At 33.0% G+C, this 21,590-nt stretch overlaps 1 protein-coding gene across 1 annotated transcript in view; it reads right to left on the minus strand.

Moving 5' to 3' along the window:
• Positions 1 to 21,590, minus strand: part of MYEF2 (myelin expression factor 2) — a 35,269-nt gene that overhangs the window by 1,586 nt on the left and 12,093 nt on the right. The window contains exons 5-17 of the mRNA XM_008583564.1: positions 20,595 to 20,602; positions 20,396 to 20,489; positions 18,581 to 18,772; positions 17,750 to 17,903; positions 17,165 to 17,214; positions 16,981 to 17,044; positions 10,358 to 10,459; positions 7,974 to 8,024; positions 7,615 to 7,683; positions 7,215 to 7,313; positions 6,844 to 6,915; positions 4,881 to 5,089; positions 4,750 to 4,801 (exon numbers count right to left, since the gene is read on the minus strand). Coding sequence (XP_008581786.1) covers positions 4,750 to 4,801; positions 4,881 to 5,089; positions 6,844 to 6,915; positions 7,215 to 7,313; positions 7,615 to 7,683; positions 7,974 to 8,024; positions 10,358 to 10,459; positions 16,981 to 17,044; positions 17,165 to 17,214; positions 17,750 to 17,903; positions 18,581 to 18,772; positions 20,396 to 20,489; positions 20,595 to 20,602 — 1,216 coding nt within the window. The remainder of the gene's footprint in view (positions 1 to 4,749; positions 4,802 to 4,880; positions 5,090 to 6,843; positions 6,916 to 7,214; positions 7,314 to 7,614; positions 7,684 to 7,973; positions 8,025 to 10,357; positions 10,460 to 16,980; positions 17,045 to 17,164; positions 17,215 to 17,749; positions 17,904 to 18,580; positions 18,773 to 20,395; positions 20,490 to 20,594; positions 20,603 to 21,590) is intronic.

A 21,590-nucleotide genomic window follows, 5' to 3' on the forward strand; every position in this document is an offset into this window, starting at 1 on the left:
AGACAATCAGACATATTTAGTTCTATTAAGGAAGAAAACAGGGAGAAGGGGAAAGGTAAAAGCTGAGGGCCTGTCAAAAAATTGCATCAGCCATTTCCAGGTGATGTGATCAATTTTAAATCTCAATGCACAAATAAGATTTTTTTTCTGGTTAAAATTTTGATCTGAATCATCTCTTATCTACAATATCCTGAACTACTTTCCTACTTTTATTTTTTCATCTACCCCCATTATTATGTTTCTTTCTAAAACCAATTGGTAGTCAATTGCTCACCTACTCAACACTAACTAAATGGTCATAAATGTCATGAGTCAAAACCACGATCTTCTAACCCAGGCCAGGCAGTCCTTAAATGTGTTCTGAAAGTTATGAAACAGATTAATCCCCAGAGAAATTACATTATAATGGTTAGAGTAGATCCAAACAACATTTAGCCCACAACTAATAAAATAAATTTTTAAAAAACACATAGCAATCATACTTTCCAATAAAAATCATACAATGAAATATATATTTTTTAAAACATTAAAAATAGATGCAGTGCAATTTCCAGTCCTCTTAATATCTTGAATGCTGATACCTGAAAAAAAGCAAGTTTAATTAAAGAAGCATACCTCAGTAAATAGCAGCACTTTACAATGATTTTGAAAGAGACTATGGAAAATTTTCAAGGACTTTCAAGGTTAAAGGTTCTTCTTTATTCTAAGGGTTTTTCTTAACATAAGTATCCCACCGCAGGTTTATTAGCAATAGTAAGGTTCACCTAGGCAAGAAATCTTCAAAATTTCAAAGGAAAATATGTCACTATCTCTTGCATAATCTGTCCCTTAAGCTTTCAGGACAAGTTTCTCTTTCTTTTCTGTTTTTCTCTTAAATTTCTCTTAGGAATCAGCACTCAGACCTCAAATTCCTGACCTCAAAATGATCTCAAGACTTTTCTAGCCAATAAGGCACCTCAGCTAAGATATGTGAAACCTATCACAGTTTGGACAGTCAGGCTATATAGAGAATGGCCCACAGATACTTGTTTCATGGTTAGTGCTCCCCCAAATCCAGTAGGATGGAACCAGAAAGAGTTGTAGGTTTTCTAAGTTTCTTCCTAATCCCATAAAAACACCAATTGAGATATTTTCTAAAGATAAATAATTGAGGAGAAAAGAATTATTTTCAAATAACTGATTAAAAATCAGACCTGTCTGAATTTTTACATGCTCTGAGGATTTCCTCAACTAAAATATCTACTGATTTTGTATGATTCCAACAAAACAAAAATAGAACTGCTATTTTAGCAACAGTATAGGACAAAATAGTATGTCATGAGAAACTGGTATCACAGAATAATCATACATGTTACTGTAGCACATACTAGTAATAAAAATTACTTATTCTGCAGTAAAAAAAACCTATCCACTTTATTTAACCCAGCCTATTAATGTCTTCTGGTATACTTGGGGAAATGCTGATATAAAAGCATATCTAAAAATAGACCAAATTAAAGCATTTATAAATAAATAAATGAATCAATAAAACCTACTGCTGTAACATAACCACAGGAGAAAGAAGCAAAATCAGACATGCTACTACAAGAAAACATATGATATAAGGGACTAAAGGTTTTGGTGTTTCATAACAAAACTGTGGGCCAAAGTTATATTTGTTTACATGGTTTATAGCAGGAATAACTGAGAACTGGCTTTCCTTGCACTGCGGTCCTGCAACACACTGAGCCATAAGGCCAGAAGTATATAGACAATGTGGGAGCAAGTTTAAAAGACTACTCCTATTTGACTCCATTAGCACAAGTTGAACTAATGTGGGGTTCAACTCTGAATAGGTCAGTTTATTTATGCTCACCCTTCTAGAAAATGCATATTACTAAGAAATGACATAGGACAGGATAAAAAGAGAGATCTATTTTACTGCAGCAAACATGTATCTTACCAGCTGGGGATCGAAAACCCTACCTTTGAGGGCTTATTCAAATTAGAAGAAAAAACTTAGAAAATAGCACCTATACTCACTTATTTCTTATCTTTCTTTATTTGGGGAGATCTGAAAACATTTTCTCCTGAATTACAAAGTCTGAGAAAATGTTGTATGGAGAGTAATATAACCCATGTTATAACATTTTCTCAGCCTTTATAATTGCTCTATCAAGGACAGCTGACCGTGGGAGACATTTTATAAATCAGGGGGCTTGTCACTGGGACCATTTATTGGCAGATGTTGTTTGGGAGAGATGCAGGGAGTATCACTAGACTCAGAGTATACTTACTCACCTTGACCTTAGGAATACAACAACAATGACAACAACAACAACGACCCTTTCCTGTCAAAGAGGCCATTACTGGCTTGCAGCAGGTTAAAAAGAAAATTCCCATACTAAAAAAAAAAAACTATCCAATTTACAAATAATAAATAAATAAGTGATATGGCAGAAAAATGGATAGTTCCATTCATAGTAGTCAGATAATTTTCATAGTTGTCAATAGCTGGACATTTCATTCTGTATAATTGTAACTTATTAACTTATCTTCCTTCCCATCAATGCAGTTGAAGGTCAAAAATAGGGGAGATAATAGGAAATTGTTTAACTATAGTATTACCTTAATTAAAATCTAAAAATCAAAAGCTTTTACAATAGAATTAAGAATAAAAACAAATATCACTAATCTTAGAATATAACTACAGACTGATCAAAAAGGGATATAAGAATAGAGCGAAAATAACAAAGTAAAGAACAATAATTTAGCCACTATTTTATATGGTTAAACTACTGTACAATTTTCTTAAATGTAAACTTGGATACTTTTTCCTTTCAGAAATATCTTTCAATTGCTGATGACCTGTCAAACAATGCCACTACAACCACAAGCCCACCAAATGTCCTGTTTGCTGCAAGCCTTGCTCATACCTAACCTCAAAAGGAAACCTGCCAACATATGATAAAGAACAGTCAACTCAACATTACGCACATTTTTATTGTTATTTCTTTGCCCATTTTGCTCTTCATCTTGTTAAGTTTCATTTCTATTTTTTAACATAATGTCAAAAACTACATCAATAGAGATTATCTATACTTGCTGCCACTGCTCTTCATTTGATGTGTTTCACTAAGGCCCTAATATGTTCATTTCTCTGTAGTCTATGGAATTCATGACCAGATGCTACTTCTCATTCTGGTAGGTCTTCTTACTCCTACAAAGACTACCAATATCTCAAAATAATTTTACTATTTTGTTCGCTCTTAATAACGACTATTTATTAGTTGACTTGTTTTCAAAAACTTTTTTATCTAAAAAAAAAAAATCAAGTTTCCCTTCCTTGAATTTTAGCTTATTGCAAAATAAAAGGATGTTTGACAAAGGGAGCCAAGAGAACATCCTAGACAGATTCACATTGTATGTTCTCTGAACACAGGGTATTGACTTTGTTTCCTTTCATAATTCTAGTGCCTAACAGACTATCAGAAATATAATACTTGTAGATTTAATGAATGAATGAACAAACAAATAAATAAATGAATATCTGCTCAGAATGTTTAACTTATAAACATTTCATAATGTTTTATATATATACAGAGGCAATGAAAGGTGCTAGGACTAAAAGATAGTTCTTGCCCTCAAGAGCCTCCATATAGGATGGAAGAAAACATGACCAAATAATTACAATATGATAAAAGCTACAACAGAGTTAGGTATAAAGGACTATGAGAACCCAGTAAATAACATGACCTCTGACCATGGCCACAAAGGCTATTTTTATGGGAGAACACTAAACTAACTTATCCCCTTCATGACCTTAAAAAATTAAAGATATATTCCAAATACTCAACTTTTTGTTAACTCTAAGAAGCTAAATGTACAACTTTAAACCCTTTTTCATCATTATATGCTACGTATCTAGCTTACTACTCTGATTATAGCCTCTGGAATTCCATGCAATAGCAGAAAAATACTAGCAAGAAATCTATTACTCTGTGCCATTCACACTAATTCTTCCATCATTACCAAAAAAAAAAAAAAAAAGTGAGAATTTTATCAATGAAGATATTTTATAGCAAAAATAAGTAATAAGTATGGTACATAAAAGGCTCTCTTTTAAAAGTAATAAACCACCTAATCATCTACAGACCTAAGGAACACATTAAGGTTATATAGGCAGTATCATTAGAGCCAAGAGCAGCTTGTAAAAGAATCAGAAGGGCCACCAGAATGTACCTATACCTAAAGCATTTCTGGCAGTGGGTTCTGCGCTACCACCTAATGGGTTGTGTAGGCAATACAAAGTGTGCATAATGGGTCTCACCTATTTACTCCATATCAATTAGATGTCAGCATCTCAGTGAGTCATGCTGACAATCCACTGCACTACACTATAAACAAGAAAGTAATTATATCATTTATTAATATTTCTCATGAGAAAAAAACCTTTGTAATGCAAACAGTGATGATATATTAACCTTTCAAAAATCAGGTAATAAAACAACACTTTTTTGTCACCAAGAGGATACAATGATAGGCTATACGCTAAGTAACCCTGTTATTTAGCAGAAATTTGTACTGCTCTAAGTCAGAAGATAGCAAAATAATTCATTTATTTGAAGTGGAATTAGACCTGGAACACCATCTATACTATCTAGGAACAGGCATCTGGACAGGCAAAGGTCCAAAAAAAATATTTAAAGTTTAAAACCAATTTTCCTCCATAATCAATATCAATTTATCTACAGTCATTGGCATACTTACCACACTGACTGAATTTCTCTTTTAGTTTCTGCCAAGTCAAGTCAAAAGGCAGCTAGAATGAAAAGAGGTATTAGTAACATATACACAAGGAAAAACAGAATTGTAAGTACCCTTTACATTTATTTGCTTACATTTCTGACAAATATCTGGTTGCCTTTGGAGCCTATTCTGTCTCTCATTCCGCTTCCCACTGGACCCGATAAAAATCCTCGATCCATGTCGATGCTCCTTTCCAGTATAGCTCCTATACCTGGTCCCATTCTGTCAAAGCTGGAACTCATCCGGTCCAGTCCCATCCCCATTCCTCCAGTCACACTGTTCATGCCACCCATTCCACCACCTAGATTTTCAAGAAGGGACAGGGGAGGATTGGGAAATTTTGTGTTTTTGTTTCAAAAACAGACGGAAAAGGAGAAGGAAGAGGAGGAAGGAGGGAAAGAGGAGGAAGAAAATCATTTTTGAGAAAGAAGAGGAGAGAAAAATTAATTCATTTACTTAATTAGACAGTACTTAAACATAAAATTATTTTCATACAGACAATACAACAATTTTCCGAGGAACAGAATTTAATTTGGTACACATTTGATTAGTTAAGAAATCTTAATTCTAGCTACTATATAAATACATTACACATATATATATATTTATCAAATTACATTCTGATCATAAAACACATTATATAAATCTTCTACTAATCATTTTACTCATTAATAATAAAGAAGTTTTTAATCCTTATTTTTATTTTCCAATAAGACTAAGCATAATAATTGCTAGAACAAAGATATACAGAGATAAATTCAAAGTATTATAATTCCAGCATACATATTGCTCTCTTCATACTCTCTTACATAATATTCCTTTCCTAGCTTACCTTTCACCTCAGTATCCTTACCTCTGTTTCCCACACAACTTCTTTTTTCATACCAATTCAATTTTCAATGATCACAGAGAAACATAATGTTTAATCTCAATATTACACAGAATTTGTGGAGGGAACAACAAAAAAATGGTATCACTCCACTTTGGCCAGACCTTGAGAATTTAGCTCTTAGCCCATACCTACTTCATTCTTATGTATCAACCCTATTTCCTGTCCCGTTTAATTATTCCAATCCTACCCATTCTCAAAACTTATCCTTTTTTCTTGCACCTAATAGGCCCACACATAGAAATTCATCATTCTCAAATTGGCTTTCTGTGAATAACAAATATAAAATTAGGGAAACAGAAGTATAAGTACTGAGATAAAAGAGGAAGGTAGGGAATTTACAATTAATAGGAAAATGGCCAAGGCCAAAAGATGATAAAAGAAGGAATAAAATGAGGAGTATGGTACAACGGAAGTAAATGTCTTCAGCAGACAGGATTTTAGAATTCAATCTTGGAACAGTTCAAGCAGGCTGTACTTCCTCTTTGTAAAATTTCATCAATTAAAGGAAGTCAATAAACTATGGAGAGCTCACAGAGACATGGCCAAGTAAGCAACAGAGGTCAAAAACCGAGCCATGTTATAAGGGTTAATACAAGTATAAGGCCTAAAACATAGCAGAGGAAACAGATGAAAGAGATTAAGCGTTCCCGAGTGTTGCAAACTACTCTTGATTCTCTCATGGGAAAGGTTTAAGAGGAGAGAAGATAGCACTTCTTTCAACCTTATCCCTCAACCTCAGGAGGTCACTGAAAGTGTTATATCTGCATTTACCAAAACACACAAGATGTTCACAGATTAAATAACCTAGGCGTAAATAGCTGTTATAGAACTAAGAAAGAAGCGAAGTTGGTGAAAAAGCAACAATCAGTGAAATCCCCAGATTCCCTATTTGGAGAGAAGGTTTTTGGATTGGTTCATAGTTAACATATTCTGGTGTTAGTTTAGAAATATCAAAGATGTAAAATTCAAACAGTCAATTTAGAAATTTTAAACAGTGATCAAAGAGAAAAGCTTAGCTCAATAACTATCAAAAGTTCTCAAATTATCACAACATATATTAACATATAAGAACAAAGTATTACTATACTACAATAACTACTCTTGCAAAGTCTTTGCAAGCATTCAAATATTACTGAATAAATTCTAGTAAAATTTAAACCTACTTATTCCAGATCCTACTGGACCCATGTTAGAAGCTCCTATTCTTCCTGCAAACCCTCCAATCATTGCACTACCTAAACAAGGATGGAAAAATAATATACTAATTAATTTAAATAATCATACTTTAAAATTCTCAAGGTACTATGCTCTCAGAAGATGTACAATGACTGAAAAGTACAAAATTTTCTGGAAATAGGGTTCAAATATGTAAGATACTGAAAAAGAGAACGAGTACATTAAAATCCCTAAAATATTTTCTTTAGTTAATATATTGTATAAAACATTATAAATTTCTGATTTCTCAAAAAAAAGAGATAACAAATTTTGAAAAATATAACCTGCAAAAAGAAAAGAAGTATGCAGCCAGCCCTACCAAGTCTACCAAAGGAATCTCCAAAGCCTCGATTTATTCCAATATCACCACGTCCAAAATCTCGCTCCATGCTACTAGTCATCGCACCACGGTATAGCTCTGAAAAAGTCGTGCAACAAATTAACCCCTTTTCAAGCATATCAATGCATGGTAAACCATTCAGGAAAATATCTAAACTGAAAAGACAGCAAAAGTCACAAAACAGTCCATGATTTAACCAACTTACCTCACACATGGCACATGTACCATCGCCATCCCATCATGCCTGGCCTTACCCCTAGTTCCCATATGGCCTCTGAAGACATCTATAGCACCCACTTCTAAGTGAAGAGTGGGGGGGATTATAACAACAGGGAACACTAAATGTAGCACACACATCCCGCTGTATACATTTACCTACCTCCCACTCGGCCAACTCCTCCAAATCCTCCCATGCTATTCACTGCTTCCAGACCACCAAACCCAATTCCTATGGAATAAAGATTAATTTTGAGATTCGACTGTCAGTTACATAGCTGAAAGTACATTTTGTAAATATTAAGCCTCACCAGTAAGCTGTTCCTCCACCCTACCCTGTGCAGCTACTTCTTAACAAATCACCTTCCCTTAAGTATATACTGGGCTCGATTTCTGCTAGCAGCGTTTAGAACACGAGCCAACAATAAACCATGACTTTTCTTCCCTTGGAATTTTCAACACAGTTTCTACTTTATTAAAAATGGTGATGGGTACATACAAAAAACAAATGCTTATACATACCTCCTCCAATTCTATTCATTCCTCCAAAACCTGGACCGTCCATTCCCATACCTCAAATAAAATACGCAGTATGTACTTTCAGTAAATTTTATTTTTATCACTAAAGAATGACATAATGCATTATAGCAAAATAGATACCACTGGTCTAGCCACAATGGAACACTAGAGAAACAGCAGGGTACAGGAGAGATGGTTGGAAATGCTATACCATAGCGATTGTCTAATCATTAGTCTTCAAAAAGGTCTCTTTGAACGTATATTAGACAAGAAAGTAAAATTCACTCCAGCAATATTCACACCTACAATATGCAGTGAGAGAACATCCAGGACTTGGTAATCATTCACTTTTTTTCAAAACAGACACAGAAATATCACTATAGCAGATTTAGAGATGAGGCCAGAAAGTAAAGACTCCTCTAAACATAGCAGTTTAGGGAGTAGCAAAAAAATAAAAAATTTAAATAGTACATGTTTAGGAGGGTGGGTAGCATGACAGCCTAAGTGTAAGGGAGAAAATCTATTTGAATCAGAATGATTACCATAACTATCTTCATAATTTAAAGTGTGACTATATTATTTCAACAAAAGTAGACATCTGATAGCATTATTAGTCCATCAATTAAAACATTAGTTCTCAAAGCATGATGTGAGGACCCTTGAGAGTCCAATAGGCCAAAACTATCTAAGTCATCAAATATTACGAAGCATTATTTGGTTGTTTTACTCTCATCTCATGAATATAAAATGTAATAATTTTGCAGAGACTACATGATGTATGATACTGCAACAAACTGAATGCCAAAGCAGATATAACAGCATGGCTGTCTTGTGTTAAGCCAAACATTAAAGAGATGTGCAAAAAGGTAAAGCGATGCCACTCTTCTCACTAATTTCTTTTGTATCAGAAAGTACTTTATTTTCTTAGAAATTATATGTAAGTTAACACATAATGGGTTTATTATTATTTTTAAATACATATGTAATTTTTTTAATTTTTAAGTTTTCATTTATAGTAGAGTAAATATTGACAAATATAACCATATAAACAAAAGTACTTTGGGGTCCTCAACAAATTTTAAGAGTATAAAAGGGTCCTGACACCAAAAAACTTGAAAACAAGTCTCCAAGGATAAACTATAAGAGGCCAAATAGCTACCTGAAAAGCTGCCTTCCCAACTAGATATAGTAGTCCCCCCTTGTCCATGCGGAATACGTTCCAAGACCCCTAGTAGATGCATAAAACCGCAGATAGCACCAACTGCCATCAATCAGAACACGTTTCTATTCACATCTTCCATCCACAAACTTAAAGCCTTTTCCATCTTAACTAAGCACTTATCACACACTGTGGCCATAACTTTTGTAGTCTGACGTATGGTAGCAGAACCAGCATTAATTTCTTTTTCCTTCTTCACAATTTCATGGAGAGAAGATTCGCTCTTACCACAGACCTTAGCAACTTCAGCATACAATTTTTTTCTTATTAAGTCAAGAACTTTCACCTTTGCACTTAAAGCAAACACTATGCAGCTTCTCTTTGGCATATCTTAATTGCCAGCATCACTACTCTTCTGCTTTAGGGCCATTATTATGTAAAATAAGGGTTACTTGAACACAAGCACTGTGACACCCCAATAGTCGATCTGATAACCAAGATGGCAACTAAGTGACTAAGGGGCAGAGATTGCATACAACATGGGTAGGCTGGACAAAGGAGTGATTTACATCCAGGGCAGGATGGAGTAGGATAGCACAGGATTTCATCAAGTTACTCAGAATAGTATACAATTTAAACTTATGAATTATTTATTTCTGGAATTTTCCATCTATCTTTGAACTGATTCCATAATATCTTTGAACCAACTGACCACAGGTTACTGAAACTGCAGATGAGGAGGGACTACTTCATACAAATTTAAGTTGCCAATGGTAGTATTTCAACCATTCCATAAATACTATATATCCACGATATACAAGATACTATGTTCAGCATTCTCTCTCTTTTTTTTTTTTTTTTGGCAGCTGGCTGGTATGGGGATCCAAAGCCGCAACCTTGGTGCTACAAGGCTGTGCTCTAACCAACTGCGCTTAACCAGCCACCCCATGTTCACCATTCCTTTTCTGCCTTAAAGACATTTCAAAATTCACAGTGCTAAGAGGCTAGCTACAACACAGCTGACCCAAGAGAAACCCTCTTGACCTATGCCTACCCTCTTTCATGTTAGCTGCTCTTAAGGTCTTATTCCTTTTTCAGACTGAAGTGACATCCTAAAATATCTAACTATAAACGAGAGTCTTTTAAACATATTATAGACCAATAAATGTAATCTTTATTATCTAGCAAATGTATCATTTTAAACTATTTAAAAAGTCAGAACACTTACCACTTGGACCTAAATTTCCCATTACACCACCTATGTTCAACTGGCTGGCACTAATAGGCTGTCCACCTGGACCAAGTCCCATTCCAATGCCTCCAAGACCACCTAAAACACAAATGAGAACAATGTTACTAAGATCCACATATGATTCATTAACTGGCACTAAAATTTCTTCAAAGTTATATGCCTATAGTAGTACCTCTAAAATTCTGCAAATTTGCAAATGAGAGCACTGGTTTTTGTTTTAATTTAGAGAGCAGCACACTGAGGATTAACCATAATGCCATTAATTAATGAGAAGTATTTTATGATGTAGGTCCATCGTACATCCCACTTAAAGGCATACTGAAAGGACTAAGGAAACACCAAGAGGATTTTGAATAATATCATGACCTTGTAAATGGCATATTTATCTGAAAATAAGCATCTTGCCCACATTTGTAGAACCACCTAAAATCTCAGAATTACTTTTACAATGGTTCAAGTTAAACTAAAAAGTCAACAAACATGAAAACATACTACTTAATAAAGCAAATATTACATAGTCTAGTTTTATCATTGACATAAATATTTACTTACATTATATAGTACCTTAAGTGTTTCCCTATCTATGATCCATTGATGATGAAATCTGAGATCTTAAGTTACTTGCACAATGTCATTTAGCTATGTGATTAAACTAAGACTAGAAGTCCTCCGTCTCTAAATCCACAATCATTTTACTACCTCTTTTAAAATAAACTAATTACATTAGTTGCAAACAGACTTTAAGAAGTATAATTTGATGACCTTTAAAACAGTAAAACTAATTAATATTTGGTTGGGGATTGTTTTATTCTACTAAATCTATTGTTTTATTCTACTAGTCAAAGTAGCATTACTAAGTCTTAAGGACTAAGAAAACCATATACTATATTCAAGTTTTTTTTAATTAGAGTACCGATGCATGTTGTATTAAATTGTAAAGTTCAATGCGCAGGAAGTATCATTTTCCCACTCAGTCCCCAAAAATGATCCATCTGGGAAGCAACAGTACAGTGGACCACCACCAATGCTTATGGGTACACACCATACAGCAATATGTTCATCTCTGGTATCATTCTTCCCTAAAAGGAACCAGGACACCTTGAAGGCTGGCCAATCCCATGCCTTGGAAGAAAATAAATCAAAACAGATTTGGGAAATCCTGTTTTTACCAAAAAGTAAGAATATCAGAGGCTAGGGAAATGAGGGGGCTTGCCAAGTTATAATAATCTGAGTAAAGGAAAAGAGAGAGGGAAGGAAAGAGAAAAAATGGAGAAGGGTGTTTATAATGATTGACTTAGCTTCAACAAACTGATTCTGTCAAAGTCGTGTAAGTTCATATATCTCAATAGAGAAGAGTATATAGAAATGTAAATCTCTAGAATACATATCATATAAAACCATGAACATACTAGGATAGGTTTTCTCTAAATACACAGAAGAGTATTAACAGTGGAAAAGTAAATTAGGAGCCCACACATAAAGCTAGGATCTTGAGAGATGACAGATTGATTAAGTAAACTTGAGGAAAGGGAGAAAGACTGCAATATTCAAAGACATATGGCTGAGGATTTTCCAGAATTTATTTTTAAAAACTGAATTCTCAGATTGGGAAAACCCAGTAAATAGTAATCCACACCCAAACTCTAGTAAAACTACACGCCAAAGACAAAGATCTTAAAATCAGCTATATGAACAACACAGACCACCTATAAAGAAAAGACAATCCAACAGATAGCTGGCTTAATAGCAACAATGGACACCAGAACACTGTATAGAATGTTTTGAAAATACTGAGAGAAAATAACTATCAATCTTAAAGCACATAACCAGTGAAACTATCTTTGAAGATATTTACAGAAAAACCAAAATCATGAGAATTTTCTAATAACAGATCCTCATTAAAAGAGCTTCTAAAATACATGCTTCAGAGGAAAAAATGTTAGTGCCAGAGTCTGTGAAAGCAGAGGAATAATGGAGACAAGAAAATGGAAAAAAATAATTATGCCTAATTGTGGGATTGAAAAAAAAAAAGCAAGTTCCTTGTATATTCTGGATATTAATCCTTTGTCAGATGTATATTTTGCAAATATTTTCTCCCACTCTGTTGGCTGTCTTTTAACTCTGTTAATTGTTTCTTTTGCTGTGCAGAAGCTCTTTAGTTTGATATAATCCCATTTGTTTATTTTTCCTTTGGTTGCCTGTGCTTTTGGGGTGGTATTCATGAAGTCTGTGCCCAGTCCTACTTTCTGAAGTGTTTTCTCCTATGTTTTCTTTAAGAAGTTTTACTGTTTCAGGGTGTATATTTAATTCCTTAATCCATTCTGAGTTGATTTTAGTACATGGTGAGAGGTATGGGTCTAGTTTCATTCTCCCATATATGTATATCCAGTTATCCCAGCACCATTTGCTGAAGAGGCAGTCTCTTCCCCAGTGTATAGGCTTGGTGCCTTTGTCAAAGATCAGATGGCTGTAGGTGCGTGGGTTGATTTCTAGATTCTCTATTCTATTCTATTGATCAGTGTGTCTGTTTTTATGCCGGTACCATGCTGTTTTGGTTATGATAGCTTTGTAGTATAGTTTAAAGTCAGGTAGTGTTATGTCTTCAGCTTTATTTTTTTGTTCAGAATCGCTTTGGCTATGTGTGGTCTTTTGTTATTCCATATAAATGTCTGAGTAGTTTTTTTTCCATTTCTGAGAAAAATGTCATTGGAATTCTGATGGGGATTGCACTGAATTTGTATATCACCTTGGGTAGTATGGACATTTTCACAATGTTGATTCTTCCAATCCAAGAGCATGGGATATAAAAACAAGTAACCCAATTAAAAAATGGGCAAAAGAGCTAAATAGACATTTCTCAAAGGAAGATATACAAATGGCCAACAGACACATGAAAAAATGCTCAACATCACTCAGCATTCAGGAAATACAAATCAAAACCACACTGAGATACCATTTCACCCCAGTTAGGATGGCTAATATTTAAAAGACTGTGAATGATAAATGCTGGTGAGCTTGCAGAGAAAAAAGAACTCTCATACATTGTTGGTGGGACTGCAAAATGGTGCAGCCTCTATGGAAAATGGTATGGAGGCTCCTCAAACAATTGCAGATAGATATACCATATGACCCAGCTATCCCACGGCTGAGAATATACCCAAAGGAATGAAAATCATCAAGTCGAAGGTATACCTGTTCTCCAATGTTCACTGCAGCACTATTTACAATAGCTAAGAGTTGGAACCAGCCCAACATGTTCTCACTTATTTGTGGGAGATAAAACTAAATAAATAAATACACAAATAAACTGGAAGGGGAGGGAAGAAGACACAACAGTTATAATTCCTTGAAGTTGATAAGACAAGCGAACAGATATGAAGTTGTTGGGAGGGAGGGGAAAGAAGGAGGAGGGAGGGAGGTTTCGGTAATGGGTCACAGTAATCAACCACATAATATATTGACTAAATTAAAGTAAATTTAAAAAATAAAAATAAAAATTAAAAAAAATCAATATAGAACTAAAACACTCAGCAATAACAGCATACAATTAAGTAGGAAAGTGGTTAAAATTAAAGCATTCAAAGGTCACTCTACTATTTAGTAAGAGAATAATTATTAATTTCAGGCTTTATACGGATATATTAAATATCTAGGATAACCACTGAAAAAGAGAGCTAGGAGAAAGATAAATATTGGTACAAAGTAGAAAATGGAACACAAAATAAGATAATGAAAATTAGTCCAAATAAACAAATAAAAGTAAACTCTTTGATTTCATGAAAAAGACTGTGAAACTGATTTTTTTTAAATCTAGTCCCAGCTATAATGCTGTTTATAAGGGGCACATATAAAATAGTGGAAAATAAAAGGATAGGAAAAATGTATCAGGCAACAAAATAAAGCTGTTGTACTTACATTAATATTAGACAATAGACTTAAAGATAATTTTAATACAGATAAAATCATTCTATAATGATAACATTTTTGATTCACTAGGAAAATGTATCAATTCTAATCTCGGATGCACCTACTAAGTTAGCTTCAAAAAATTTAAATAAAAACAGGAAGAAAATGGACAAATCCACCATTCTAATGGGAGATCTTACCATACACATTTCTCAGTAATTGATAGCACCAGCAGACAAAATTACTAGTAAGGATATAAGAAAATTTAAATGATTAACGCACTTATATAACAGACATATATAGTATACACTGCACTCATCAAGCACACCCAGAATACTTTAAAAAATGGTAGGCCATCCATAATGCGAGTCCAAAATTATTCCGAAGAATTATAATGATATAGACCATGTTCTCTGACCACACTAAAGTTAAGTTAGAAATTAATAAGAAAATTTTTGCATTTGGAAATTCAAAAATTATATTTTCAAATAATACATGACTAAAGAAGAAATCATAATAATTTTAAATACTATAAAAACTAAATCACAATAAAAACACTCCATATCAAAACCTGTGTACAGCAGCTAAATTTACAGCCATAACTGTTCATTGGAAAAGAGACACTGCAAATTACTAAAGTAATATGCATTCAACTTAAGGAGTTGGGAAAAAAAAATAAGAGACTAAACCCAAAGAAATAGCAGGAAGGAATTACTAATAGCAGAAATCAAAGATACAGAAAACAAAATTCACTTCTTTGAAAACACTAATAAAACTGACAAATATTAAGGAAAACCAAGAAAAAATGAGAAATTGCAAACCTTTGGAATTTATAAGATAACAGAACCATAAATGTAGCTGTAATTTAAAAGACACAATTTTACACCAGTAAATCTGAAAACGGATGAAAATGGAAAAATCCTTAGAAAAAAAAATTAGCAAAACTGACTCAAGATGCAATAGAAAATATGAACAATTACTAACTAAAAATCTTCCCTAAAACAATGCATGAAGGCCAGATAGTTTTACACATAACTTCTAGCAAATATTAAGAGAACAGATAATTCTAATAGGAAACAAAACAAACACGCCCCAATTCAGTATCGTTTCTAATAACTAAAAATTAGAAGAGCCTAAAAAATAGAAAAATGTATAAAATGTGATATTAGCAGTTAAAAATGAAAAAACTAGAGCTACCAATATAAATGAATCTCAAATACAATTTTTTTTTTTCCTTTTTGTCTTTTTTTGTGACCGGCAACGGATCGCAACCCTCAGTGTCACGCCCGTACCGGACCAGGACCGGCAACGGGATCGCAACCCTCGGCGTTGCGCCTGCACCTCACTCAGCCAGTGAGCAGCCGGTCTGTATGTGGAATCCGAACCCTCGGCGGGAGCACCGCCACGCTCTCAAGCGGCGCACTGTAGCAGTGCGCCACCGGGCCGGCCCTCAAATACAATTTTAAGCAAAAAACAGCAAGTTACAGAATAATATATATGATATGATGTCACTTACACCAAATTTTAAATCCAGCAAAACAATTACATATGTTTTCTGGATGTAAAAATGTGTAATCAAATTATTAAAACCTAAATGACAAACACTATTTATAAGTTGTTTCCTCTGGGTAAGGTATGTGCTGGGAAGTGGGTAGGGGAGAGGAGAAATCTCCACTTCATCTATAAAATTTTATTTAAAAAATATCTAAAACAAATATGGCATATGACAGCTAAACAAATAATTTTATTTTCATCTGTATGTTTAAAATTTACAATGAAAACTTTAATAATAACCAGAGAGGGTGCAGTGAAACACTAAGAACAATAGCTAATATTTATTGAGTGCTTACATTATGCCAGAACTGTTTTAAGGGCTTTTCATGCATCAACTTAGTAATACTCGTGCCAATGCCAGGAAGTAGGTACTATCATTATCCCCATTTTTCAGATGGGGCATTGAGACACAGATTGTTAAATACATTACACTGTTGTTTTACAATTCTTTGGAAAACAATTTGATAATACTAATCAATAGGCATACCTTGAGAACCTGTCCTTAAATCTACTTCAGGATATCTATCTTAAGGAAATAACCAAAAACATAACAAAGATTTGCATACAGAATGGTATAAGTTACTCTGCTGTTATTAAAGAAATAAAAGTTAAACACCAAACATACATAACAGTGAAATAGTTAGGAAGCATCTATACGGTAGACTATTATACCACCAATAAAAATACTTGGAAAGAATTTTTAACATAGAAAAACAGTTATACTCTAAGTTAAACAAACAAACAAAAAAAACACAATTATTTACATGGTAGTTCTCAACTACATAAAAAAATACACATAGAAGGAAAGACTGAAAGAAAACACACAAAAATGTTATAATTATTACTTGTGGATAGTGAAATTACAAGGGACTTCTTTCCCTCATGTGGATGAACTTACCAAATATTTTAGTATTTATTGCTTATATAGTCAGGAAAAACTACCAAAAAGGAAATAAAAAAGGCACATAACATCTATCTTCTCAATCTTCTGAATAAATAGCACCAAACTATCCCTGTAACTCCAAACTAACCCCAAACTGTGAGTTAGGTAGGATGTAAGCATCAAAATAAAGAGTTTTGCTTAGTATATAATAAAATTGAAAAAGAATAGTGTGTTTCTAATAATAGTTTTTACTTACGTGGTAATTGTGGTGTTTTACTGTCATGTGAACGGTAGTCTTCATGAGGGACAGACTTGTCATCCTAATTGCAAAAAAAGTTTATTATATGGTTAATACATTACTGAAAAAAACTGTAACGTAGATGACAGCAGATAAAAGATTTGAAGAGGTTGGAGGATTGAAGTGATATACAGGAACTCACCATTTTCACATGCATAGGTCTATCAAATAAAAACTGCCCATTGAACATAGCTGTTGGTTCAGTCAAGGAAAGCCAGTTAAGATGACTACAAATTACACTTAAGTACAAACTGATTTTTAATAGTCTTACTTAGAGTCTAACCCTAATATTTTAATTAACATCGTTAACATTTACTCATCTTAGTCTCACATATAGTCAAAGAAAAATTAATTCTTTGCTTTATAGTTTTATTTTATACATAAGACATTCTTTTAATTCAACCATTGAAAAAAGAAAAATAAGGTCTCGTTTAAAGCAACTGCATTAATGTACAATGTATTACATAACTGTCAAAGTATGTACACAAATAATTAGTTGAGATACGAAGAAAGAGTAGAAAAAACCTTCATACCACCCCTGTACAATATGGCTAATTCAAGTTTTAAGAGTGACTTTAGTACTTGGACATAGTAAAGGTCATATGTGCTGGAGACTAAAGTCTAACATACATTTCTAAGCCAAGCAACCCAAATTCTATGACCCCCACAAAATGGTATCAAGCTTCTTCAACCTCATTATATAATGCTAAAATGTAAATCAGGATACATATTGCTTGAACTGCTTCAATTGCTTGCTCAAAAGTGACAGTGCCCATTCCTCTGCTCTTGCCATCTTTGTCTTCTTTAATATCTGCCCGCTTTACAGTTCCAGCTATGCTGAACACTTCCTTTAGCTTCTTCCAACCAACTTTGAAGTCAAGCTTAACATAAAATTATATAAAGTTACATATCTAATAAATCCCTCTCCCATTTATAAATACAAAAGTATCTTTTCTAAACTCTCAGAACTACAAAGAACTATAATTCTTGTTCGACAATATATCAATAATGTTCAAATAAAAAAATCTTGAGTAGTTTAAAATCAGTTAAGCTACATCTACATAGTGCCTTATTTTTTTTAACTCTCAAAATTATCTCTCAACTGCTCAACCTGTTTGCATATTTGAAACTTGCACATCTATTTTTATCAAAAGAAATTCAGGTTTTGGAAAGTATTATCAATTTCACTGACTCAAAAGCTTAGAACAAATGACAAACCAACTACAACATACACATTCACAAATATCAAGCCTACAAGAAAGAAAACCATTTACCAATATGAACAAAAACATATAATTAAAGTATTAATTTCAAGAACTGCTTAAATGTTTATAAATTCCACAGTTCTATTTAAAATTCCTAAATAGTTGTATTTAAAATTCTAACCTCATATGTATACTTAAATTACATTCGAGTTTACAATAATTACGTTTCACTTACTTTACCAAAAATAAGCAAAATGCTCTGCAAACCTATAACCCATTCATCTAATTAAACAATCTAACGATTAGAACTAAGTGTCTGAATGACAAAATTTTAGACTAAAGCTTAAACTTACATTAGCAACAAAAATTGTGGAACCAAGTCTACCAGCCTGCAAATTACTGATAACCTCAGGAGGAATGTTTGGATTATTGAGAATGGAAGGTGGTAAATTCATCAACCCCGATCCCATATCAGGGACATGTCCTCCTGGAAAAGATCCTCCTGTTCGTTGCAATGCCCTACGAGCATTTTCTCCATCAGGATCCTATAACACACATTGAATGTTAAATGCTACTAAATACATCAATAAATCTACATATTAAAATAACGACTTCAAATTCTACAGTAGCTGTCCCATCTGGCTCAAGTTATTGACCCTTTTGAAGAGTGAGCTTTTTTTCTCATCCAGAGAATTTTTTCTCATCCATAAAAACCTGTGGACAGACAAAAGATTTCAGTCTCCAGGGATGTCAGTAAATACCTCTTTCCAATCACTAAAGTCACTTAAGAACTTGAAATTAGTTTAATTTTGCACTCACATTAGTGTGCAAGTATATGACATATACACATAATAAGTACACATAACTCAAAGAGGAGTGAGGTACTTACTGTGATTCTTTTATTTCCAAAATGCAGTAATTGTGAATTCTCACACTGGATGCCCAATGGAATGAATGTCAAATTCAGACTAATTCAAAGCTTTTCAGTAGCAGAACAGACTTATAAAAGCCAGGAATATTAGGGTAGAGAACCTAGTATAATCTGTAAATTTCATTCCTGAACAAAATACAATTATCTACCTTCTAACCTCTTACCTTCCTCTACAATGATCTGAGATGCGGGCAGGGGAAAGATAAAGGAAGGCTAAGTGTACAAGTCAAGAATGATATTAAACATTGTATTTTTTTCATTTCATTAATTTTATAAAGATAAATATCCTATCTTTAAACTAAACCAAAAAAGCAAGTTTAAATGTTCTTCTTATTCATTCCATTAGGTGGAATGCAAAAAACAAAAACAAATAAACAAAATACCACATAAACACACTGATGGACTATCATATGCAATATCAAATGATGATGCTAAAGGTCACAATCAACTCTACTCTGCTGACCTCAGTCTGAGAATACTAATAAAACTAAGGTGGGATGACTTTAATAAATACTCTAGGATGGCTGAGAGAGTAGAAGGTGAAAAGGTGAATGCAAAAATAAAGGTATTCTGGCTTCCAATGTATTTCTTCACTATGAAGAAATAAAAAGAATTACACAAGTAAAAAAATAAATGTTATCAAAGAATGCTATAAAAATTTTAAGTTCATACATAATAAGGGTTTTAGGTCTGAAGATTCAAAAACTTGTACAAATACAAAATTTAGGATAGTGATTACCTATGGGAGGAGGACAAGGTAGGGAAGATGCTTCTCAAACTAGGTTGTTTGTGCTTTCCATTAATAAAGCATATTGCTATGTACTGATCTGTCTTTTATTCAAATCTATAAAGTATTTCCATTATTAGGCAACTTTAATAATCAGCTATGAGAATATCTAGTATATTTCTCACATTAAACAACACAATCTAAAAATTTTAAATGTCTATATTAAATAAAGTCAGCACCTAAAGTTTGTCACCTTTAAATTTCTTGGTCCTGAATTTTTTTTAAATTATGTGCCTCTGTTTGTAACAACTTAGAATAAATCAAATATATAGAATAACTTCTTAAGGGCAAATAGGAAATCACATACAAGTAAAACTATCATCAATATACAATGCATCTACGCTACTAAAAAAATGTTGTAGTCAGACAAATACATTACAAAAAATGAAAATCCAAAGAAAGCATGCTGTTATAGTCAAATATTTAAATTCCAAACATAAGAAACCTTACCTCTTTAATATTCAGGGGTCTTCCACTAAGTTCATATTTGTTCATAGTTTCTAGTGCTTTCTTTACAAATTCTTCATCTTTGAATTCAACCACACTTAATGGGAAAAAAATTTATAGGAAATCGTTATGTACTAAGATTTTTTTCCAATTAGAAGTTTAATTTGAAATACTTAAAAAAAAACAAAAACAGAATTCTTACCCACAACCCTATATCCAGGTAGAGTTGTCAATATATGCAAAAGAGAGAAAGTTTTAGATCAGTAGATGAAGTTAATGGTATATTTGAACATTTAAGTCATTAAAAGTAGTCAATAATACAATCACTTTTCATCTTTTACACCTCCAGAACATAACAGGCAAGTGACCACACATTTTCCATGAACTTTTTAATTTGTCTGTTTAAAATAGTAGAATCTAGCATGTAACAAGCTTGGAGCATATTTTTACCTTTAGATGAGTTTTCTTTAAGTTAAAACTAATGTCACCACACAAATTCAAACAGTAATTCAAGGAAATAACTGAAGGCTCCAATATACCTATCCTTACATAGTTACTAATATTTTCAAAAGATGTATTGTGCACAATATATTTTTCAACTCTTAAAATCAAAATAGTAAATAATCATTAATTTCATTTTTAACAAAGTTCTGTATTAGATCAAAACTGTGTGCACACAATTTAATAGCATCCAGTTGTAAGTATGTTAAAAAAAAAAAAAAGAAATCACCTAAGCTAAAGAAACTAATTTGTAGAATCATTTTTTAAAATAATTTCTTGTGACTAAGGTTCAAAGTACCATTTGAATGTGATAACAAAGTTTTTATTTCTCATGTACCCAACAGGTTTTTGCTAATGTAATTAAACATTGTCAAGAGCTTTCCACTGTACTCTTCAGGATATTGCATTCTTGCTGTTAAAAATCAAAATCTACTGTCAATTAATTCCTACTATGTTAATTTAATCATCAGGGTCATTTATACCAATTGGTCAGAACACTGCCTCTTATGTAGTCCTGTAGGCTACCAAATTTAAGCTTTTCATTAAAAGTTTCAAAAATACATTCTGCGTTAACACCTTTAAGCTATAGCTCTCTCGTAAAACTCTTAGGGCATATTATCAATTCAGTGACTTTTAAAATATCCTTGAAGACATCAAAATACAACAAAAAAAATCCTATATTAAAATCTTATTGGCT

This window comes from Galeopterus variegatus, unplaced genomic scaffold, assembly GCF_000696425.1.
Source record: "Galeopterus variegatus unplaced genomic scaffold, G_variegatus-3.0.2 Scaffold2966, whole genome shotgun sequence".
NCBI classification, from domain to species: Eukaryota; Metazoa; Chordata; class Mammalia; order Dermoptera; family Cynocephalidae; genus Galeopterus; species Galeopterus variegatus.